Here is a 19,304-nt window from a genome sequence, read left to right as displayed (position 1 = left end):
CAAAAAATACATAAAAGTAACTATATCATAAATATACATAAAATAAAATAAAAAAAATTTACATGAAAGACAATATATACCCTGCACGTGTATCTCATCATCTGGCTGATGAACAGGAGGATCGTGCTGTGCTGATGATGAAGGACAGGGCTCAGAATGCTGTGCAGCTGAACTGGCCTCAGGCTGCTGTGCTGAAGAAGACGTACCGGTCTCTGTCTGTGAAAACTGGAACTGCACACCAGCATATCGTCCCCTGCGACGCATGATGTCACCTAGCATTTATATAAATAAAAGGTAGAATCAGTTAATATATGGAGTAAAATAACACAATAATTAATGCAAAATATATACATCATAAATAATTATTACCAGTAACAATCAAGCAGTAGTGTTTTCTTCGAATTCTGTTCTAACCAACGTCGTCGTATCATTTAAATCATCAGCTGGCACAAAATTGTAGGGCATACATTGTGTATAAGTGTCATCGTCATCATCCTCCACTTGGTTTCCCATATCATATAAGTCTCTAGGTTTTGTTTTGATGACAGTAAACCAATCTTTATCTTTTGCATCTTATACATAAAATACTTGACGAGCTTGAGATGAAAAAATGAATGGGTCATCCTTCAATAACACACCAGTGTGTATCAACCTTGAAAAATTTACAAGTGTAAATCCATTTGCATCTTGTTTCAAACCCCTTAGTGAGTTTATGTCTATCCAATCACATCTAAACAGTACTACTTTAAATTTTCCATAATAATCCAACTCATAGATATCTTTAAGTGCACCATAATAGGATTTTTCATCCGCTTCCACCATAACACCGCTATTCTGTGTTTTTCTAAATTTCTCCCGTTCTCTAGTATGAAATTTAAAGCCATTAATTATGAAACCATTATATCTATTCACAATCTTGTTAGGTCCTCGAGCAAGAGCTATTAGTTCATCTGACTTATTTGTCTCCATCATCTTTGATACCTAACAAAAAATGATATGACGAAGTGCAGTTGAGTTATCTGATATTAAATATGTATCAAAAATTAATATATCCAATAATTAAATATAAATCACACCTGATTCGAAAGCCACATAGGGAATAACTCGACCAACCATCGCTGTTCAATCCTTGCATTAGGACGAATGTTATGATTGGCTCGTCTCTGATAAATTAAAAATTCACTGCATAAAATATAAATATATCATTTAGAACATTATATCTAATATAAAATTTAAATTTTGATGTCATTCCTTAAATATACTAACCTGCGATGGTCAGATATTATGTCACTATGAAGTAACACATAACGATGTGCTTGTGCTAAGGATTTTTGATCAAGTACAATACCTTCACCTCTTCCCAAGAATTTTCCAGCAGTTAAGAACTTATACAGTTCTGCATTCTCCACAAAGTCATTATGCCGTTGAGGTCGACTAAAAATAGTCTCTACACCTTGAAGATATCTTGAACAAAATGTCAAACATTCATCCGCAATATATGCTTCAGCAATCGAGCCTTCGGGATAGGCTCTATTTCGCACATAATCTTTAAGACGCACAAGATACCGTCAAGAATTAAATATTTATTAAAATATCAGTATGCTGTTGTTTCTAATAAAATTATCAAAAGATTTAAGGTTTGTAATAATACCTCTCAATAGGATACATCCATCTATAATGTACCGGTCCACCAACTTTAACTTCTGAAGCTAGGTGAACGAGCAGATGTACCATAATAGTAAAAAATCCAGGAGGAAAAATCTTTTCCATCTGGCAAAGTGTAATTGCAATATCCGATTCTAACTGATCAAGTTCCCGAGGATCAATAACTTTGGAACATAATGCCTTAAAGAATGACGATAATCGAAGTACAATTGTAACAACTTGTTTCGGCAATGACGATCTTAAAGCTATTGGAAAAATATCTTGCATCAATATGTGACCATCATGACTTTTAAGATTTGAAAGTTTTCGATCCTTTAGATGCACACATCGTGAAATATTCGATGCATATCCATCGGGTACTTTGATACTTTTCAAAACTCCCAAAAAATTATCCTTTTCTCGAGCAGACATTGTGTAACATGCAGGAGGCACATAAATTCTATCATTAGCAAGCATTTTAGGATGAAGTTCCTGTCGGATACCCATTTCTTTTAAATCAAGACGTGCCTTCATGTTATCTTTGCTCTTTCCATCAAGGTTTAAAAATGTTCCAAGTAAATTATCGCAAACATTCTTCTCTATATGCATGACATCAAGATTGTGCCGAATAAGATTATGTTTCCAATAAGGTAAGTCAAAAAAGATATTTTATTTTTTCCATAAATATTTACTTGGCTGTTGTGTAGATGCTATCTGTGTGTCTTCCTCATTTTCATCCTCGAAATAATTGTCTGGATCTTGAAACAACTCTGCATCTATAGTACTGATACTGACTTCCTCTGGTAACCCTTCGTGCACTGAGCGTTCAACATCATCCCTTCCTCTTTTTTTAGAGGACTTTGAGTGCTTACCATAGCTGTAATTCATGCCATCCATTTGTCTATGAACATCAGTTCCAGAAGGTGGAATAGGGGCACATCCCAATTCTATAGTACCATCAAACAAATCTTTCTGAAATCGAAACGGATGATTTGCTTCCAACCATCGACGATGTCCCATGTAACAAAATTTACCTCCATGTTTTAACCAAATTGAATGTGTTGAATCTCCACAACAAGGACATGCGACCCGTCCCTTTGTACTCCAGCCAGATAAATTGGCATATGCTGGAAAATCATTAATAGTCCATAACAATGCTGCCCGTAGTTTAAATGTTTGGCCGTTGGAAGCATCAAATGCATCAACACCCTCCCACAACTGTTTCAATTCCTCTATCAAAGGCTGTAGAAAAATATCAATATCATTGCCTGGACCCTTATCTCCTGGAATAACCATTGACAAGATAAGTGATGATTGTTTCATGCATATCCACGGTGGCAAATTGTAAGGTATCAAAACGACTGGCCAAGTGCTGTAGGTAGAACTCAGGGTCCGAAATGGATTGAAGCCATCAGAAGCTAAGCCAAACCTAACACTGCGAACATCAGAGGCAAAATCAGGATGTCTATCATCAAATGCTTTCCATTGAAGACTATCTGCTGGATGTCTCAACATTCCATCCTTTGTACGTCCTTCATGATGCCATCTCATTGATGAAGCTGTTTTTGATGATGCATAAATCCTTTTCAATCTAGGTATAAGAGGAAAGTAACGCAATACCTTGGCCGGTTTCTTTTTACTCCGCGTTGCATCCAATTCATTCAGTACATCATCTCGATCTTCTTTTTGTGTTATCCATCTTGAAGATCCACATACATTGCATGACTCTTGATTAGCGTTTTCACCCCGATATAACATACAATCTTTCGGACAACTATGAATCTTTTCGTATCCAAGATCCAATTCCTTTACTACTTTCTTGGCTTCATAATACGATGGTGGTAAACGAGTGCTTTCTGGAAATGCATCCTTTAATAACTTGAGCAGCATGGTAAAACTCTTTCCAGACCATCCATTCAAATATTTGATATGAAATAAATGAACAAGAAAAGAAATCTTAGAAAATTTTGTACAACCCGGATATAATTCTTCGTCTGCATCTTTCATTAAGGTGTGATAACGAGCTGTCTCATCATTAGATGTATGTATGGGCTCCTCAACATGCATACGTTCGGTATGCGTACATCCATCAAACATCCCAACTGTTTCTTGTATACTACTGGATTCTCCTAAATTTTGAACATCAAATCCAAAAGCATCTGTGATCAAACCCCTTATATCATCATCTCTTGCAGAATTGTCTTCTAGGCTAGTGGATCCGCAATGAGTCAGGGGTTGGTTACATGATGATGGCAACATAGATTCTCCATGAAAAATCCAGTCGGTATAACCTCTTAAAAAACCATTCCATACCAAATGTTCTTCAACATTTTGTGGATCTAAAGAAGAACTATTTACACATTTCCGACATGGACATAAAATCTTTCCATTCAAACTACTTTTCTCCATACCAAATTTAATGAAGTCATGAACTCCATCTAAATATTCTTTACTATTCCTTGGTTTATTTATCCAACTTTTGTCCATTGTAGGATAAAACTGACCGAACTTGCAATTTATTTAAAAATAAAAAAAAATTATACAATCTATATTAATGCAATGAGTAAAAAATATCAGTCATTTCATAAAATCCAAAAAAATAACAACTACATAAAGTTTACATAGTAAATGCTTACTATCATCAACTAATAGGTAAAGAAGGTCCTATCCCATTCAGAAAATGTATTAATTCTATAGGTCAATTACAAAAATCAAATGATATGCAACAAGAGCCGAAAAAAATTTCGGCAGCATTTCCCTTTAGTTCTTCCGTATAGGAAGAACAAAAGGAAAATACCATCCGAAATTTTTTCCGAACCTCTCAGCATACCATTTGATTATGGTAATGACCTATAGAATTACTCACATTTTTCAAACTGTCCATACTGGACAATCAATTGATCAATGTACATAATTCTTTTATCCGTACAAAAATAAATAAATGTACGGATATAATAGAATATGTACATTAATCAAAAGACGGGTCTATGTTTCGATGCAATGTAATTTTTGAAAAATTAATTCATAATTAATTTGATTTAATACCTGATATTAACTTGGGGAGTAGTGGACAAAGAAACTTGGCCCAGCTTAATCCAGATGCTTAGTCTTCATCAGTCACGAAGATAAGGATAACGTAGGCCACACGATATCAGGGTCCAGCCACATAACGAGCGCCACATGTCAGATAAGCAATCGATCAGGATTCATGAAACTATGAAATTATCCATTCATCAACCATGTATCACAACCTTAATTAATTGTACTACATATTTTCGGGTGAACCTCGTAGAGAGATACTAAGAGGGTGTGGTTGTAAATTGATCTAGCTCTATATCATTTATTTTATGCTACACAGGTTTACCATATTTGATATTTGATAACTGGTTGTAAATTGATCATGTACAACCAGTTGTTAACCACCAAATCCAAAAGAGTATGACTTGCATAATTTGGAGCACAGACATACATGAAGTACAAGCCTATTCACTAAATCAAAATTTTCCTGTTACACATATTTGCATTATAATCCTTGCACAAGCACAGTAAAATAGAAACTTCAAAAGAACTATATATAAGCATGCCATTGATCAGAGGAAACAAACACAGAGAAGATTCTGGAAGACAGAGTGAGTGAAAAATAGATGCAGAAGCATAAGTAAGGGGGATTGGTAGCAAGAAGAGCAACATACTCACCGATCAAAGAGATTTTCAGGGTCCATCCTAAAATGTCAGGATAAATTTCACCACACTTCATAAACATTGCAGTAAAAAAACTTTCATTAATGAATTCAAGGTTTCATGTATTTAGAGCATGACATGATGACGGATGCTAAACAAGATTAAAGTATGATTTACAGCAGGAAGATTGAAACAGGCCAAAATGAAATATAATAATACTATCATTGATCCAAAGAGACTAAATAACATCATCCACAGAAAGTAACATAATGACAAATAGATGAGTCATGCTCAAGTAATCACAAAATAATCAAAACACAACACTGCTAACATCATACTTGTTTCAAAATGAAAGAAAACATGGATTTAGGATGCCAGGTTTTGTGAAAGAAAACCATGCAGCACTAATAACGTCATATTGTTTTTAACTAGAATATTATGAAGGTGTAACTCTAGAAGATCATAATATTAGCATTTGCATTTCGTTACAAAAGAAAAAAACTACGAAATACAGATAACTCCAAAAGTTCATTATTTGTTTTCCTTATATTAGGCAGTGTATCCTTTCATCTTTCGTTCTACATTAGCGCTATATAGGCATTAAATAGCAATGTGTATCACAACATCATGGTAGCACATCTCCAGTAAATTAGAATCATAAGATTTGGTATAAAATTATCCCATCTCCCTCTCTTGCATTAGATGAAAATGAACCCAAATAAAGGGTTTTGGAATCCTTTTATGACCCATTGCCGGCCCAAACTAGTCAGCAACTACCAGATCAAACTTTCTATATAAGCCGATACGGGCAACATGAACCATACTGCAGAATACACACCTACTTGAAATGGAAGATGAGTCACATGCACATCGCACATGCACAAGGCAGACATGGACATGCACAGAGAGAAACCAATTGATGGACAACTTGCACCATCAAATTTCAACAGAGAAGAACTCTCTCACTTTCCTAGACCTAGGCGTATCAAAACCAGTCATGTGAAGATCTCCTCACACTCCCTAAAACCTAGCATCCATAGCAAAGAATTCTAAACCAAATTCGGAGCTCCAAAGAGAAGAACTCGCAATGTAAATCCTCTGTCCGTCTTTCTAAATATAAAGAACCCTAATTTCGAGCTTCCAAGCTCCACAATATCAACTAATTAAGAAGAAATACTAAAGAACAGGGGAATTATACCAGAATCCACGGATATCTCATCACCTTGAGGATTCGATTTGCGGATTTCTCGGATTCTGGGGTTTCCAGGCGGTGGATCCGATGCTGGAGCTGGATCGACCGGAGACCGCGTCGATGTTCGATGACGGAGAGGATTTCCGCTCTGAGAAATGCTAAACACATATTAGATGCGATTACCGGTCATGACACAGGGAAGGAGGGAGGGGGAGAGAGAGAGAGACCGAACCTTTGGGCCGAAATTGAATCGGTCGAACACGAATCAGTCTGCGCCAAACAAAATCCAAGCAAAAGTGCACGGCAATCGAAGGAAATCGTGATGGGAAGATGGCCGCCGGGAGGGGGAGGGGAGGAGGGCCGGTGGGGTGGCTGCTTCCAGCGGACGGTGTACAGCTTCGACAGCGCGGGTGCGGCGTCGACGGACGCGGCAGCAGAGGGGAGCGGCAAACGGCGGTGAGCCGTGGACGGCGGATGCGCGTGGACGGCGGGCGCGGTGCCGGCGGCGGAGATGAGACGGGGTCGGCGGAAGAAATTAAGGATGGAAAGGGCGGCGGTAGATGGATTAGGGCACGGGGGAAGAAGGGTATTAAACGAACCTAACGACGCTTTTTAGCGTCGTAAATTACTGTACAAAAACGTCGGCATTTGCTTTATTTGACGACGCTTTTGCTAAAAGCGTCGGCGTTGAACGCCGACGCTTTTAAGCGTCGTTAAACGACGACGCTTTTAAAAAGCATCGGCAGGTCTGCGCAACTTGCCGACGCTTTCCAAAAGCGTCGGCAAAAAACTGTCGCTACAGGCCCTTTTCGTTGTAGTGCGAGCTGAAGGAAATGCATGCATGCCCCCTTGGTGTTGGGCCGTCTCCGATGTCAAATAGGGATAGGCTTCTCAGGTTGATGGAAGGGCCTAGGAAACTGTGGAACGAAGAAAGTTGCTCGTATTTCTTGGTGACAAGGTTCACTGTCGCGGTGATCAGGGCACAGAGGAAAGCTATGCAAAAAGAGGAAAAGTAGTTCAAGGAAACACGTGCCCGAGGGGATGATCTCAAGAGTTTGGTCTGGGACTATGACTGGAAATTGATGACCTTTGAGAAGGGTAAGGGTCATTTTTCACATGGTGACTGGGGAACCTTCTTGGAGTTGTGCCCAAGATTGGGAGCTCTTTTTGGTCTCGTTGGTTTCACTTTATATCAACAGCATGTGTACCTAATATTGATATATATCTTTCTGTGTGCCAGTATATATATTTATTTATCGACGAGCACCGATAGGGAGGGGAGCAGCTGCCGGTGGGCGGTGGAAAGGAGAAGGTCGAGACAAGGGATTGTGGTGGATGGTGGGTACGTAGGGTCGTTCCACTTGACGAGCAAAATGACGCCGGATTTGAAAATTCTCAATATCGGTTTTAATTTGTTATTGTGGGACTTGTTTTCACCTAGCCTAAGAAACGATCAAACACGGCTATGTTGGTTCTTGTAAGTAATTTGGACATAACCCCCCATTTATGTGTGTGGGATGTCACCATGCCTCTAACCAACGCTACAAGTCTCTCTCTCTCTCCCCCTCTCTCCCTCCCCGCATGCAGGGTTGGCAAAGGTTTTGATTCGCAATATATTTGTACATGGAGCTAAACTTGAGATGATATGTAGGGTTTGGATGTGGAACTTTTTTCATGCAACACTTATTTTTTTTTTATTATCCAATACAATTATGGCTTTGGAACTTGTGACTTTAATGAGCTAATTTAACAAATTGCAATGCTTGATGTCTGTGTCTTGGTCCAAATGCATACCTTGTTTGGCAACTATGTTCCTCTTTTTTTTTTTTTAATCAAATCTTTTGAATGTGGACTATAGGATTGTGTCAAATGTGACAAAATCTTAGTTTGAAAAGCACTCTAATCCCTTATATTTCCTTGACTTATTTTATTTGTACGTATAAAGAGTATATTTATCATCCCATTACGTACAAAGGCTGGATCATTTAGCATATATTCCCTCCAAACTTTATATTTGTTCTTTAATGTTGTTGTTCAGGGTAAGTGTGCCCCAACTTGATTGGAAGTGGATAGTCAAGTGTATATTTATTTCTGTGATATTTATATTTATTTTTGCATATCTATTTTAGGTCTCCATTTATTTTTGAGTGGTTAGCATTTATTTTTGAGATACCTATTTATTCTTGTGGTTTTTGAGGAGCTATTATTTATGAAGATTTATTATATGAATTCATATTTGGTCACTATCTTACTGTTTGAAATGTCCATCATATACGACCAACGAATTCACATTTTAAGAAAGACATCATATATTGATTATTCAAAACAACGTCCAACAAAATTATTATATGGTATTTGCCATTGCAGTCAAGATCCTACAAAACCATGTATATGTATTGCATCCTATAACTGTTACATTTATATCAACTACAAATTCTACAATTGATCCGCTGCAGTCTCTTTCTTGCGTTGTCTGAGAATCCATAAATTCGGCGAAGAAATCTTCGCCAAAGTCAGACAAGGTTGGTAAAGGAGTTAAAGGGAAGCAGCAGGGAAACATCATCTGATAACGCGAAAACAGAAAACACCATCTCGAACATTCATATAACAACACGTATAAACGAACCTATATTCAAATGGTACGTGTCAGAAAATAATTCGATTTTTTGCTGCAGAACGTTCTATAGCATGCATGGGCCGACTGATAAACCATCCACCCGAGAGTAAATCTCATGCGTCCGACAATCGGTAGGTTGGAAGCCCGTCCACGGCGCTACCATCGACCGCCACGTGTTGGTAGAAATCAATCCAACCGATCAGCCCCACGGCACACATTCCCGTGCCCCTCCTACGTTTGACCTGCTGTGCTCTCTCTATTTTCTCATTCATTACTCTCTCTCTCTCTCCTCCCTCTAACTTATCTTTAACTCAAACCCAATACCTTGGTTCACTCCACCGCTCTCCGGTCAACGCCTATGGCGTTCATGTTTCCCGCAGTTCAATACGAACGCTACAAGTCAACGCGCCTCCTCTCTCCCCTTCTTCTCTCTCTGTCGCCATCCCCAATTCTCTTCACCGAATTTTCTGCCATGCTATTCCCAATATAGCGCTCCCTCCCTCATCTCGACTGCTCCGAAACTCTTCACTTTCCTCTCTTCCTCTCTCACCATGGGCAACGGCTCCGCGAAGCTGATGCACTGCTTCTCCGGCGACGCCCGCCGCCGCCATGTCGCCGCCGCGGTCACGTCGGAGCCCTACGACGAGGGCCTTGGACACTCCTTCTGCTACATCCGACCCGACGCCCTCGCCGCGGCCTCCACGGCCTCCTTCAAGGTCCATCACTCCGAGGAGACCACCACCTTCCGGACCATCTCCGGCGCCTCCGTCAGCGCGAACGCCGCCACTTCTCTCTCCACTGCCCTTGCCGACCTCGTCTGCCCGCCCGCCGCCGCTGCCGCCTTCGAGAGCTCCACCTCCTTCTCCTCCGTTCCCCTCCAGCCCATCCCCCGCTTCTCCTCCGGGCCCCTCTCCGGCCCCATCGCCCCCACCGACGGGGGATTCCTCTCGGGACCCATAGAGAGAGGATTCATGTCCGGCCCTCTTGACCACCGTGCCGCCCTCTTCTCCGGCCCCCTCGACCGCGCTCCCTCCGGCCGCCTCCCCCGGAGCCGCTCCCACGGCCTCACCCTTCGCCACCGCTCGCGCCGCACCGCCGCCTCCCTCCTCCGTGGCCTCACGAAGGGCATCGCCCGCACCATCTCCTCCGCCGCCCACGTCATCCCCGTCAAGAGGCCCAAAGAGTCCAATCCTTTCGGCGACCGAGGCGGCGGAGGCGATGACTTCATGCATCCGATCTCTAGCAGTGGCCGCAACAGCGTGGAGGGTGGCGAGGATTCTGATTTGTTCAGCGCCCAGGGCAGCAGTCTCCAATGGGCTCAGGGTAAAGCAGGGGAGGACCGAGTCCATATCGTCGTCTCGGAGGAGCATGAGTGGGTCTTCGTCGGGATCTACGATGGCTTCAACGGCCCTGACGCCACCGATTACCTCCTCTCCAATCTTTATTCCGCCGTGCAACGAGAGCTCAAGGGCCTCCTTTGGGAAGACAAGCTTGAAGGACTCTGCGAGCCCTCCGATGATCCAGTCACCGCCATCATCACTGCCGTCGAGGAATTCGATCCATCGACGGCAACAGAGACGACTGCGGCTGAGGAACGTCGGAAGGAAGGGAAGCAGAGGAAGGGGAGGAAAGTTCGAGGGTCGGCGAACAAGCGTTTGGAGTCCCAGAGGAGGTGGAGGTTTGAGTGGAACAGGGAATCACGGGAGCTTGATAGGACATTAGAGGAGCAATTGAGCCAATCGAGCTCGTGGAATGGTGCAGTGAACCATGTGGAGGTGCTGAAGGCTCTTTTCCAGGCTCTGAGGAGAACAGAGGAGTCTTATTTGGACATCGCCGATAAAATGGTCTCAGAGAATCCCGAGCTGGCACTCATGGGCTCATGTGTTTTAGTGATGTTGATGAAGGGAGAGGATGTGTATCTGATGAATGTCGGCGACAGCCGAGCAATTTTGGCACAGAAGGCAGAGCCAGATTCGTGGAGTTCGATGGCGAAGGAGAGTCAGGACTTGGAAAGGATTAATGAGGGGATGTTGAATGTTCTTGAAGCTTATGACTGCAGGATTCCAATGGATGGATTGCCAAATCTGGCAGCCCTGCAGCTTACTATAGATCACAGCACCTGTGTTGAAGAGGTAGATGGTAGTCTGGTCTTGGTGTTAGTGTCTTCCTTTTTTTTCCCTCGGTGTTGAATGGGGTGGTCATCTGAATAATATGGTTTCTGGTATTTGTTCTGATTCAGGAAGTTCGTAGAATAAGGAATGAACACCCTGATGATGCTTCTGCCATTGCGAATGATCGTGTGAAGGGTTCATTGAAGGTCACACGAGCATTTGGGGCCGGCTTTTTGAAACAGGTATGGCTATTATCATCAGAATGCTCCTCATAATGTTTTAAAGCTTGTAACTGTTTTTGATGTTGACTTGGTAGAAGCATTCATCAGACTATAAATATACGTGAGCACTCGTTGATTTATTATGGCGCATTGTATAAGTGATTACTGGTCGTTGGGCATAACATTTTAGTATGTATTTCGGTTAGGCGATATCTTTAATTATTGAAGGTATCATGTGCTCCATAAGAAGAATAAACTCTGGATAAAGCTTTTTGACCCGCATAAGATGGTGGAACTAATGGATTTGATGCTTACGGTAAGGCTGAATACTATGATGATGCTTGTAACTTGACATTGGGCTTTTCTAGAAAATAGATATGAAGATAAATAACTCTATTCAAAGCCATGCCTTAGGATGCTAATACTGTGTTACTGCATGGTTTAAAAAATCTTCCATTGATGCTTATTTTTTTGATGGAGGGGGAGCTTGGCACAATGGTAAGGTTGTTCTATTGTGACCTAGGTGTCATAGGTTCAGAACATGGAAATAACTTTTCTATACTGGATGAGGACTATGTACATCTGACCCTCCCTGAACCCCTAGTAGGAGCCTTGTGCACTTGGATGCTCTTTTTATGTTTATTTGTTAAGGGAGGAATAAATGTGGGTTCATTCAATGCTTGTCGATCAATTTCTGAGTTGTCTTGAAATTGTTCAAGATTGGTCTCGGAGAACTTGTAATTAGTCAGTCAGTCAGTCTAGGGCCCATAGCCAGCTTATTCTCTGCATGATGTTTATCCTCTATTTTAAGTGATCCTAGTATCCAAGAAAAGAATCTGGTCTTCTTGGTCTTTTTCCGGAAAGGAAGGACAAAAGGAGTATATTATTCAAATTGATGATGGGACTAGGAAATCTGGTGGCGTGCCTTCTAAGAAAACCATATTCCAGCTGATGTCTTGGAGGGCAAGATTCAGCCTTAGGTGCATATATACCTTTTCAATTACCAACAAGGCAACAAACATGAAGAGGTTTTCTTAAAAGTTCACCACTGGTGTGCTGAGTTACTTGTCCCAGAAGATCGGCATTGCCAACTGTTAATGTGTTTCAGAAGTTTCAGCACTAAGCCTTACAGATAGGTCTGTAGGCTTGCAAAGAATTTAGTGATTCAATTAAGTAGTTGCTCAGTAAACTGAAAACTTCAATAATGTACTTGTCTGGCTTACTAGTGTAGAACGTTGGACATTTTCGCAACTGAATCCGTCAGACTAATTTGCAAAAGTTACCTGTACTGTTACAGATTTAGACAATATCTGATAAGATCAGGAATATTTGTTTCATTCTTGATTTTGTTATCCAGCAGTTAAGCTTTTGGCATCTTGAATTTGATAATATATATGGAGTAGGATTTGTGATTTGAATGTTTTGGTGGTTTAGTTATTCATTTTCTGAGATCCTGAATATTTTCTGTAGCCCAAATGGAACAATGCACTTCTGGAGATGTTCAGAATTGATTATGTTGGAACCTCTCCATACATCTCATGCAATCCCTCTCTTTATCACTATAAACTCAGCCCAAAGGATAGATTTTTGATATTATCATCCGACGGGCTTTACCAATATTTCACCAATGAGGAAGCAGTAGCTCAAGTGGAAATGTTCATTGCAACGACTCCCGAAGGTGATCCTGCTCAACACCTTGTCGAGGAGGTCCTTCTCCGTGCAGCAAAAAAAGCTGGTACAATCTAGATATCCAAAATATTGATGTTAATGGACTTGCTACATCAATTACTTAGATCAATCTATTAATAGTTAAATTTGTGTACTTATAATTGCAGGCATGGACTTCCATGAACTACTGGAAATTCCACAAGGTGACCGTCGACGATATCATGATGATGTCTCCATCATTGTTCTCTCTTTGGAAGGAAGAATATGGAGATCCTGCATGTAAATATAGATACAGATGAAAAAGAATTGTTAGAGATCCATAGAAGAGTTAAAAGGCTTTTCTGTTTTTTCCTGTTTGCGTTTGTACCATAACAGATCAGCTCTGGGGAAGTGTCAGTGCCCATGTATCAAAAAGTGGCAGGGAACAAAGGTACAAAGCTGCTTCAAGTCAATTCAAACTGTTAAAATGAGGGTGTAATATTCTATAAGTGGTTCTCTCTGAAAGATTAATTATTCAATTAATAATTCATGTTGTCCTAATCTGTCATCCTTCTACTTTGTGTTCTTCATTTTTCCTTTGCATCATTACTATGGAATTGTATCATCAATTATATAGCTTTTTTTTTATTATTTATTATTTTTATCAATCTCTAGTTTAACTTCACAACGATCTAATATTTCTTGTCACGACTCTGACCCGTGATCCGAGATCGGGAGCTGAAGATCGTGGCAACCACTGCATACTCATAAGAAACTCTTCTTATAAGCATGTAAGGCATCTTATCACGATATCAATGCTTCACAACAGAACAATTATTCAATAATTTAAATTTAAAATATAATGATTTAAATTTTTTTTATTAATAACTCAATAAATTTAACAATAATTCATAGGTCTTACATCAAATTCAATAAAACTTTCAATCTAAAATAAAAGTATGCAGATTCTGTTTCTAATCACTCTTCCATTCATATCTTGTATCATCTTAATTTTTCAATATCTGTAAAAACAGTAAAAATGGGAGGTAATGAGCTAGACAGTCCAGTAAGCAATGATCACTTTCAACAGATTTCATCAGGTATTTAAGTAAATAATTATTTATAGAAAAATAGGCATATAGAGTTCATCAATTCGAAATCAATTTCGATTATGCAACATAGGTCATGCCAAATTTATTTTTTTTTTAAAATTCGAGTTTCTTTCGAGATTTCAATTTCTTTCATTCTTACGTTCTTTTCATCAACCATGAGCTATGACCATATTTTCTGTATGGTATGGTCATAATACCGCGTATCTTCTTACGGTGAGCTGCGAATTATCTGGCATCAAAGTCCTTCGAAATCGTTGGTCTCGCTGGTGGTTTGTCGCTGGTCTCACTGACGACATAAACTCTTAGGACAAATCAATGGCCAACGTATATGCTCCCATTGGCGTGGTCCTTTACGTAGTCAGATTGTTAATTCATCTTATATCAAAATTCTTCATAAATCATATTTCTTATTCTAATTTGATAAAAAAATATATAATCATGTGGTATCGAAATCAATCAATATAATGCATAACAAAATCAATATGTTCAATCATGCTTCATCATAACATATCAAAATATGATATTTTTATAACAAAATATCATTAATCCAATTCATGCATCATTTCAAATTATATCAAAAAAATATATTATAATTTATTGATAAATTTAAAAAAAATAAAATATTACTTACCTTATACGTATTCCAACAAATCTACATAATTCTATAAATTTTTTTCCAACATCCTTTGTTCATAGATCATATCACGATATCCCATGATCAAACATCCACAATCCTATATAGGATCAATTTCAATAATTAGAAAAGATCAGAATAATTAAGAAAAATAGAATTGATGGATACCCTTATCCTATCGTCCAGATTGGTCCGATCATCTAATTTCATCTGGTCAAAATCTAATTAGAATATAAATGATCCAAAGTTTGACTATCAGATCAAATTGGATTCGAAGTAATAAGACCGAGGTTCCTTCATTGGGTTCATGAATCAAGTGGAGAGAGAAAATCAGAAGAGAGAATTCATAAGATACAATCCAAATTAATCAAGTGGCACAGTCCAACATCTCGATTGGTGTGATCAAAATGGTCTAATCCAAATCATGATTAAATCAGGATCATGGATAATTGTTGGGTGGATGTCTGGCCAGGACACCACCTCCCAAGATCCTTTCAGTACCACGCGATGCAGCAGGAAGAAAGAAGAAACAAAACAGAAGGAAAAACAATCAAAATACGTGGATCAGCCACAAAAGGGCTCGCCTCCACGGGGCATGCAAACTTCACTATGAAAAGAAAATTTTACAAGAGGAGACCTCACCCTCAACCCTTGTACACCTAATTCTCTCTCACATGAAGTTTCCCTCACAAAAGCTCTCTCTCTCTTGGAGACCCCCCTGAACCCCTGAAGAGCCTGGCGACCGCTGTCCAGGAGCCTCCTGCTCCTCTCTCACAGCGCCTCACGCCTCTCTCTCTCCTCTGGTTCGTACGGACGGCGAGAAAACCGAAAACCCACCTCTCTGTTTCGTCTCAGGCCTTTTAAAGGCTTAAACAAAGGTTAAAGCATGATTAGAGAGGGATTAGGACTCCTTAACAAAGCCAAGAAACCCTCCTGACCGTCGGATCAAGACCGGGAGCTCTCTGGGCCATCCGATCGCGCTCCGGTCCACGAAATAGGGCCGTGGACCGCGAGAAACGTGTGGGAAACGTCCACGCGGTCCACAGACCGCTCCGTGGACCACTCGGTCCACGGTGGACCGGGGATGGGCCAGCAGGCCGCTGGGTCGCGCGTCCCGCGCGTGCCTGGGCCTGGGTCGCGCGTCCCGCGCTGGCCTGGGCCTGGGACGCGCGTCCCGCGCAGGCCTGGGTCGCGCGTCCCGCGCGGGCCTGGGTCCCGCGTCCCACGCGGGCCTGGGACGCGCGTCCCGCGCGCCGCCGCCTGCGGCCGCGCCGCTGCCGCCCGCCGCCGGTCGTCGGCGGTCCTCCGCCGTCTCGATTCTCGTGCCGACTTCGAAAGCTCGTATCTCCTCCATCCGAGCTCCGTTTCAGGTGATCTTGGTCTCGTTGGACTCCGTTTTTCGCCGCGAACCTCGCTGTGGGCTCAATGTGGGCTGAATCTCGAGGCGTCAAATCCTAACGATCTCCACCTCGACTCGATATTCGGCCTCCTCCAAACTCCGAGAGCTTCTGGGTCTCCTCGCCCCCATGCCCTGGGGCAATCGCCTGCTGATCATGGATGGGCAAACATGGGAGTCGAGCCAGGTTGCTCGATCCCATCTCCGTCGTATGCTGTGCTCCTCCTGACCTGAGACCTGCTCGGGGCATCATCCTGCGGCAATAGGAATCTTACCTTGCGACGTCGCCTCTCGTCCTCCCGAGTCTCCTGTCTCGTGCCCGATCCGCCTCCTGGAGCTCCACCTCGCTCTGGACTCCACCTGGCTCCCGATGCTCCACCTCGCACTGGGCTCCCTGCCAGGTAATAATGTCCTCTGCTCCCCTTCTTCCCCTCCAGCACAATCCTATCGCCGCGTAGCACCCTCAAGATTCCTCCACCAGCTACCGTCCTGTAGCCTCTCGAATCCAGTCTGCTAAGTGAGATAAGATTCCGCCTGAAATCGGGTATGTATCGGACCTCCCCCAATCTCCTCACTGCACCGTCATGTGTCCTCCAGCTGACCGTCCCAATGCCTCTGATCGCACAGCTCGATCCATTCGGCAGATATACAGTGCTCTCACTGTTCTCCAGGGAGTCAAACTGCTCCTCTCTGCAACACACATGATAGGGGCATGCAGAATCTAATATCCACTGCTGGGAAGAAGTAGATACCTCATCAGATATCTCCAGGACATCTCCATCTGAATCGCTGCCGGCCGTCGCTACAGCAGCCACCATCCGATTTTTCAGTTGAGGGCAATCTCTGGCTAGATGCCCCAACTTCTCACACCGGTAACACCTGGTTTTGCTCAAGTCCCTCCTGGACTTAGACCGCCCTCGTTGCGATCTCCTGTCGCTCCGTCTACCGCCTCCTGCTCCTCCAGAAGCCACCAAAGCTGAGCTATCGCCACCTGAGCTCGAAGCTGGGTTCTCCCTCCTGAGAACCTCGTTCTGGAGTATCGCCGCGGTGACCTCGTCCATCTTGATAGTGCTCTTCCCCACTAGAAGAGCAGTCACCAAGGACTCGTACGAAGAAGGAAGCGATGCCAGCAAAACCAGCGCCCTGGTCTTCTCCTCAACGTTCTCGCCAACGCTGAGAAGGTCGGTGAGGATCTTCTGGAAGTGGCTCAAATGCTCCTGCACGCTCTGTCCCTCAGTCATCCGCAGTTGGTAAAACTGCCTCCAGAGGAAAAGAGTATTGGTGAGAGACTTTGCCATGTACAACTCCTCAAGCTTCGACCACAGCACCGTCGGGGAAGTCTCGCTCAGCACATGGATCACCACCTCATCCGTCAGGTACATGCGGATGGTACTCACCGCCTGCATCTGTAGCCGTTTCCAATCCCGCACCTCCATGGTGGTCGGTTTCTCATCGTACAAGAGAGCTTCGATCAACCCCTGTTGGATGAGCACGTCCTTCACCCTTGCCTGCCACAAGGAGAAATTGCTCTTACCATCAAACTTGTTGATCTCCATCCTGATTGTTCCTGTTTTCTCCATCTTCAGTCTTGCTCACCACCACTGCAATCTGCGTCCTTGTACCGCCTTGCTCTGATACCACTTGTTGGGTGGATGTCTGGCCAGGACATCACCTCCCAAGATCCTTTCAGTACCACGCGATGCAGCAGGAAGAAAGAAGAAACAAAACAGAAGGAAAAACAATCAAAATACGTGGATCAGCCACAAAAGGGCTCGCCTCCACGGGGCATGCAAACTTCACTATGAAAAGAAAATTTTACAAGAGGAGACCTCACCCTCAACCCTTGTACACCTAATTCTCTCTCACATGAAGTTTCCCTCACAAAAGCTCTCTCTCTCTTGGAGACCCCCCTGAACCCCTGAAGAGCCTGGCGACCGCTGTCCAGGAGCCTCCTGCTCCTCTCTCACAGCGCCTCACGCCTCTCTCTCTCCTCTGGTTCGTACGGACGGCGAGAAAATCGAAAACCCACCTCTCTGTTTCGTCTCAGGCCTTTTAAAGGCTTAAACAAAGGTTAAAGCATGATTAGAGAGGGATTAGGACTCTTTAACAAAGCCAAGAAACCCTCCGTCGGATCAAGACCGGGAGCTCTCTGGGCCATCCGATCGCGCTCCGGTCCACGAAATAGGACCGTGGACCGCGAGAAACGTGTGGGAAACGTCCACGCGGTCCACAGACCGCTCCGTGGACCACTCGGTCCACGGTGGACCGGGGATGGGCCAGCAGGCCGCTGGGTCGCGCGTCCCGCGCGTGCCTGGGCCTGGGTCGCGCGTCCCGCGCTGGCCTGGGCCTGGGACGCGCGTCCCGCGCAGGCCTGGGTCGCGCGTCCCGCGCGGGCCTGGGTCCCGCGTCCCACGCGGGCCTGGGACGCGCGTCCCGCGCGCCGTCGCCTGCGGCCGCGCCGCTGCCGCCCGCCGCCGGTCGTCGGCGGTCCTCCGCCGTCTCGATTCTCGTGCCGACTTCGAAAGCTCGTATCTCCTCCATCCGAGCTCCGTTTCAGGTGATCTTGGTCTCGTTGGACTCCGTTTTTCGCCGCAAACCTCGCTGTGGGCTCAATGTGGGCTGAATCTCGAGGCGTCAAATCCTAACAATAATCAAATTGAGAAATATTGGGTTTGATCAAGATGAGTGCCAGTACGCTGTCTGACAATCATAGATCATGATTCTTCATCAGATCAGAAATATTAAAAAAAATTCTTCATTGACTAATCTTTTTAGAGAGAGAAATCAATCAAGAGAGAGAAATAGTTTTAGAAAGAGAATATTTTAGAGAGAGAAAATTTTAGAAAGAGAAATTCATCTTAGACTCTTCAGACGATATGATTCAATAAATTCGATCGATCAGATAAAATTATGCTGAAATTATCATGTGGATAATTCAATAAAATCATGAGAAATCAAATCTAAAAATATTATGTCTGATCAAGGTGGGTGCCGGTATACCGTCCGGTGATCACAGATCAAAATTCATTATTAGGATCAATTTCAATTC

The 19,304-nt window shown here is 42.9% G+C and overlaps 2 protein-coding genes across 2 annotated transcripts; one reads left to right on the top strand and one right to left on the bottom strand.

Annotated features, from left to right (window-relative positions):
- Nucleotides 1-20: 20 nt before the first annotated feature.
- LOC140852226 (uncharacterized) lies at nt 21-9,080 on the bottom strand. Its single transcript, XM_073245199.1, has 6 exons — nt 8,934-9,080; nt 6,750-7,116; nt 6,548-6,665; nt 4,690-4,752; nt 1,077-1,182; nt 21-272 (listed from the first exon to the last, which is right to left on the bottom strand). The coding sequence occupies exons 1-6, from the start codon at nt 9,078-9,080 to the stop codon at nt 21-23; spliced, it is 1,053 nt and encodes a 350-aa protein (XP_073101300.1).
- Nucleotides 9,081-9,379: 299 nt separating this feature from the next.
- On the top strand, nt 9,380-13,674 carry LOC105052217 (probable protein phosphatase 2C 4). Its single transcript, XM_010932954.4, has 4 exons — nt 9,380-11,266; nt 11,374-11,487; nt 12,937-13,201; nt 13,302-13,674. The coding sequence occupies exons 1-4, from the start codon at nt 9,686-9,688 to the stop codon at nt 13,415-13,417; spliced, it is 2,076 nt and encodes a 691-aa protein (XP_010931256.1). The 5' UTR covers nt 9,380-9,685; the 3' UTR covers nt 13,418-13,674.
- Nucleotides 13,675-19,304: the final 5,630 nt, after the last annotated feature.

This window comes from Elaeis guineensis, chromosome 10 (assembly GCF_000442705.2).
Source record: "Elaeis guineensis isolate ETL-2024a chromosome 10, EG11, whole genome shotgun sequence".
NCBI lineage: Eukaryota > Viridiplantae > Streptophyta > Magnoliopsida > Arecales > Arecaceae > Elaeis > Elaeis guineensis.
Note: the sequence above shows the minus strand (reverse complement) of the source record. Positions and strands in the feature narration are given on the sequence as shown.

What these genes read in the sequence shown, in the direction of transcription:
- LOC140852226 (XM_073245199.1), bottom strand. Translation starts at nt 9,080, where the DNA reads ATGATGTTTCCCTGCTGCTTCCCTTTAACTCCTTTACCAACCTTGTCT. An exon ending in CCGCAAATCGAATCCTCAAG is followed by an intron (nt 4,753 to 6,547) that starts GTGATGAGATAT and finishes TGACTGATGAAG; the next exon opens with ACTAAGCATCTGGATTAAGC. An exon ending in CTATGTGGCTTTCGAATCAG is followed by an intron (nt 273 to 1,076) that starts GTGTGATTTATA and finishes TATAAATGCTAG; the next exon opens with GTGACATCATGCGTCGCAGG.
- LOC105052217 (XM_010932954.4), top strand. Translation starts at nt 9,686, where the DNA reads ATGGGCAACGGCTCCGCGAAGCTGATGCACTGCTTCTCCGGCGACGCC. An exon ending in ACAGCACCTGTGTTGAAGAG is followed by an intron (nt 11,267 to 11,373) that starts GTAGATGGTAGT and finishes GTTCTGATTCAG; the next exon opens with GAAGTTCGTAGAATAAGGAA. An exon ending in GGGCCGGCTTTTTGAAACAG is followed by an intron (nt 11,488 to 12,936) that starts GTATGGCTATTA and finishes TATTTTCTGTAG; the next exon opens with CCCAAATGGAACAATGCACT.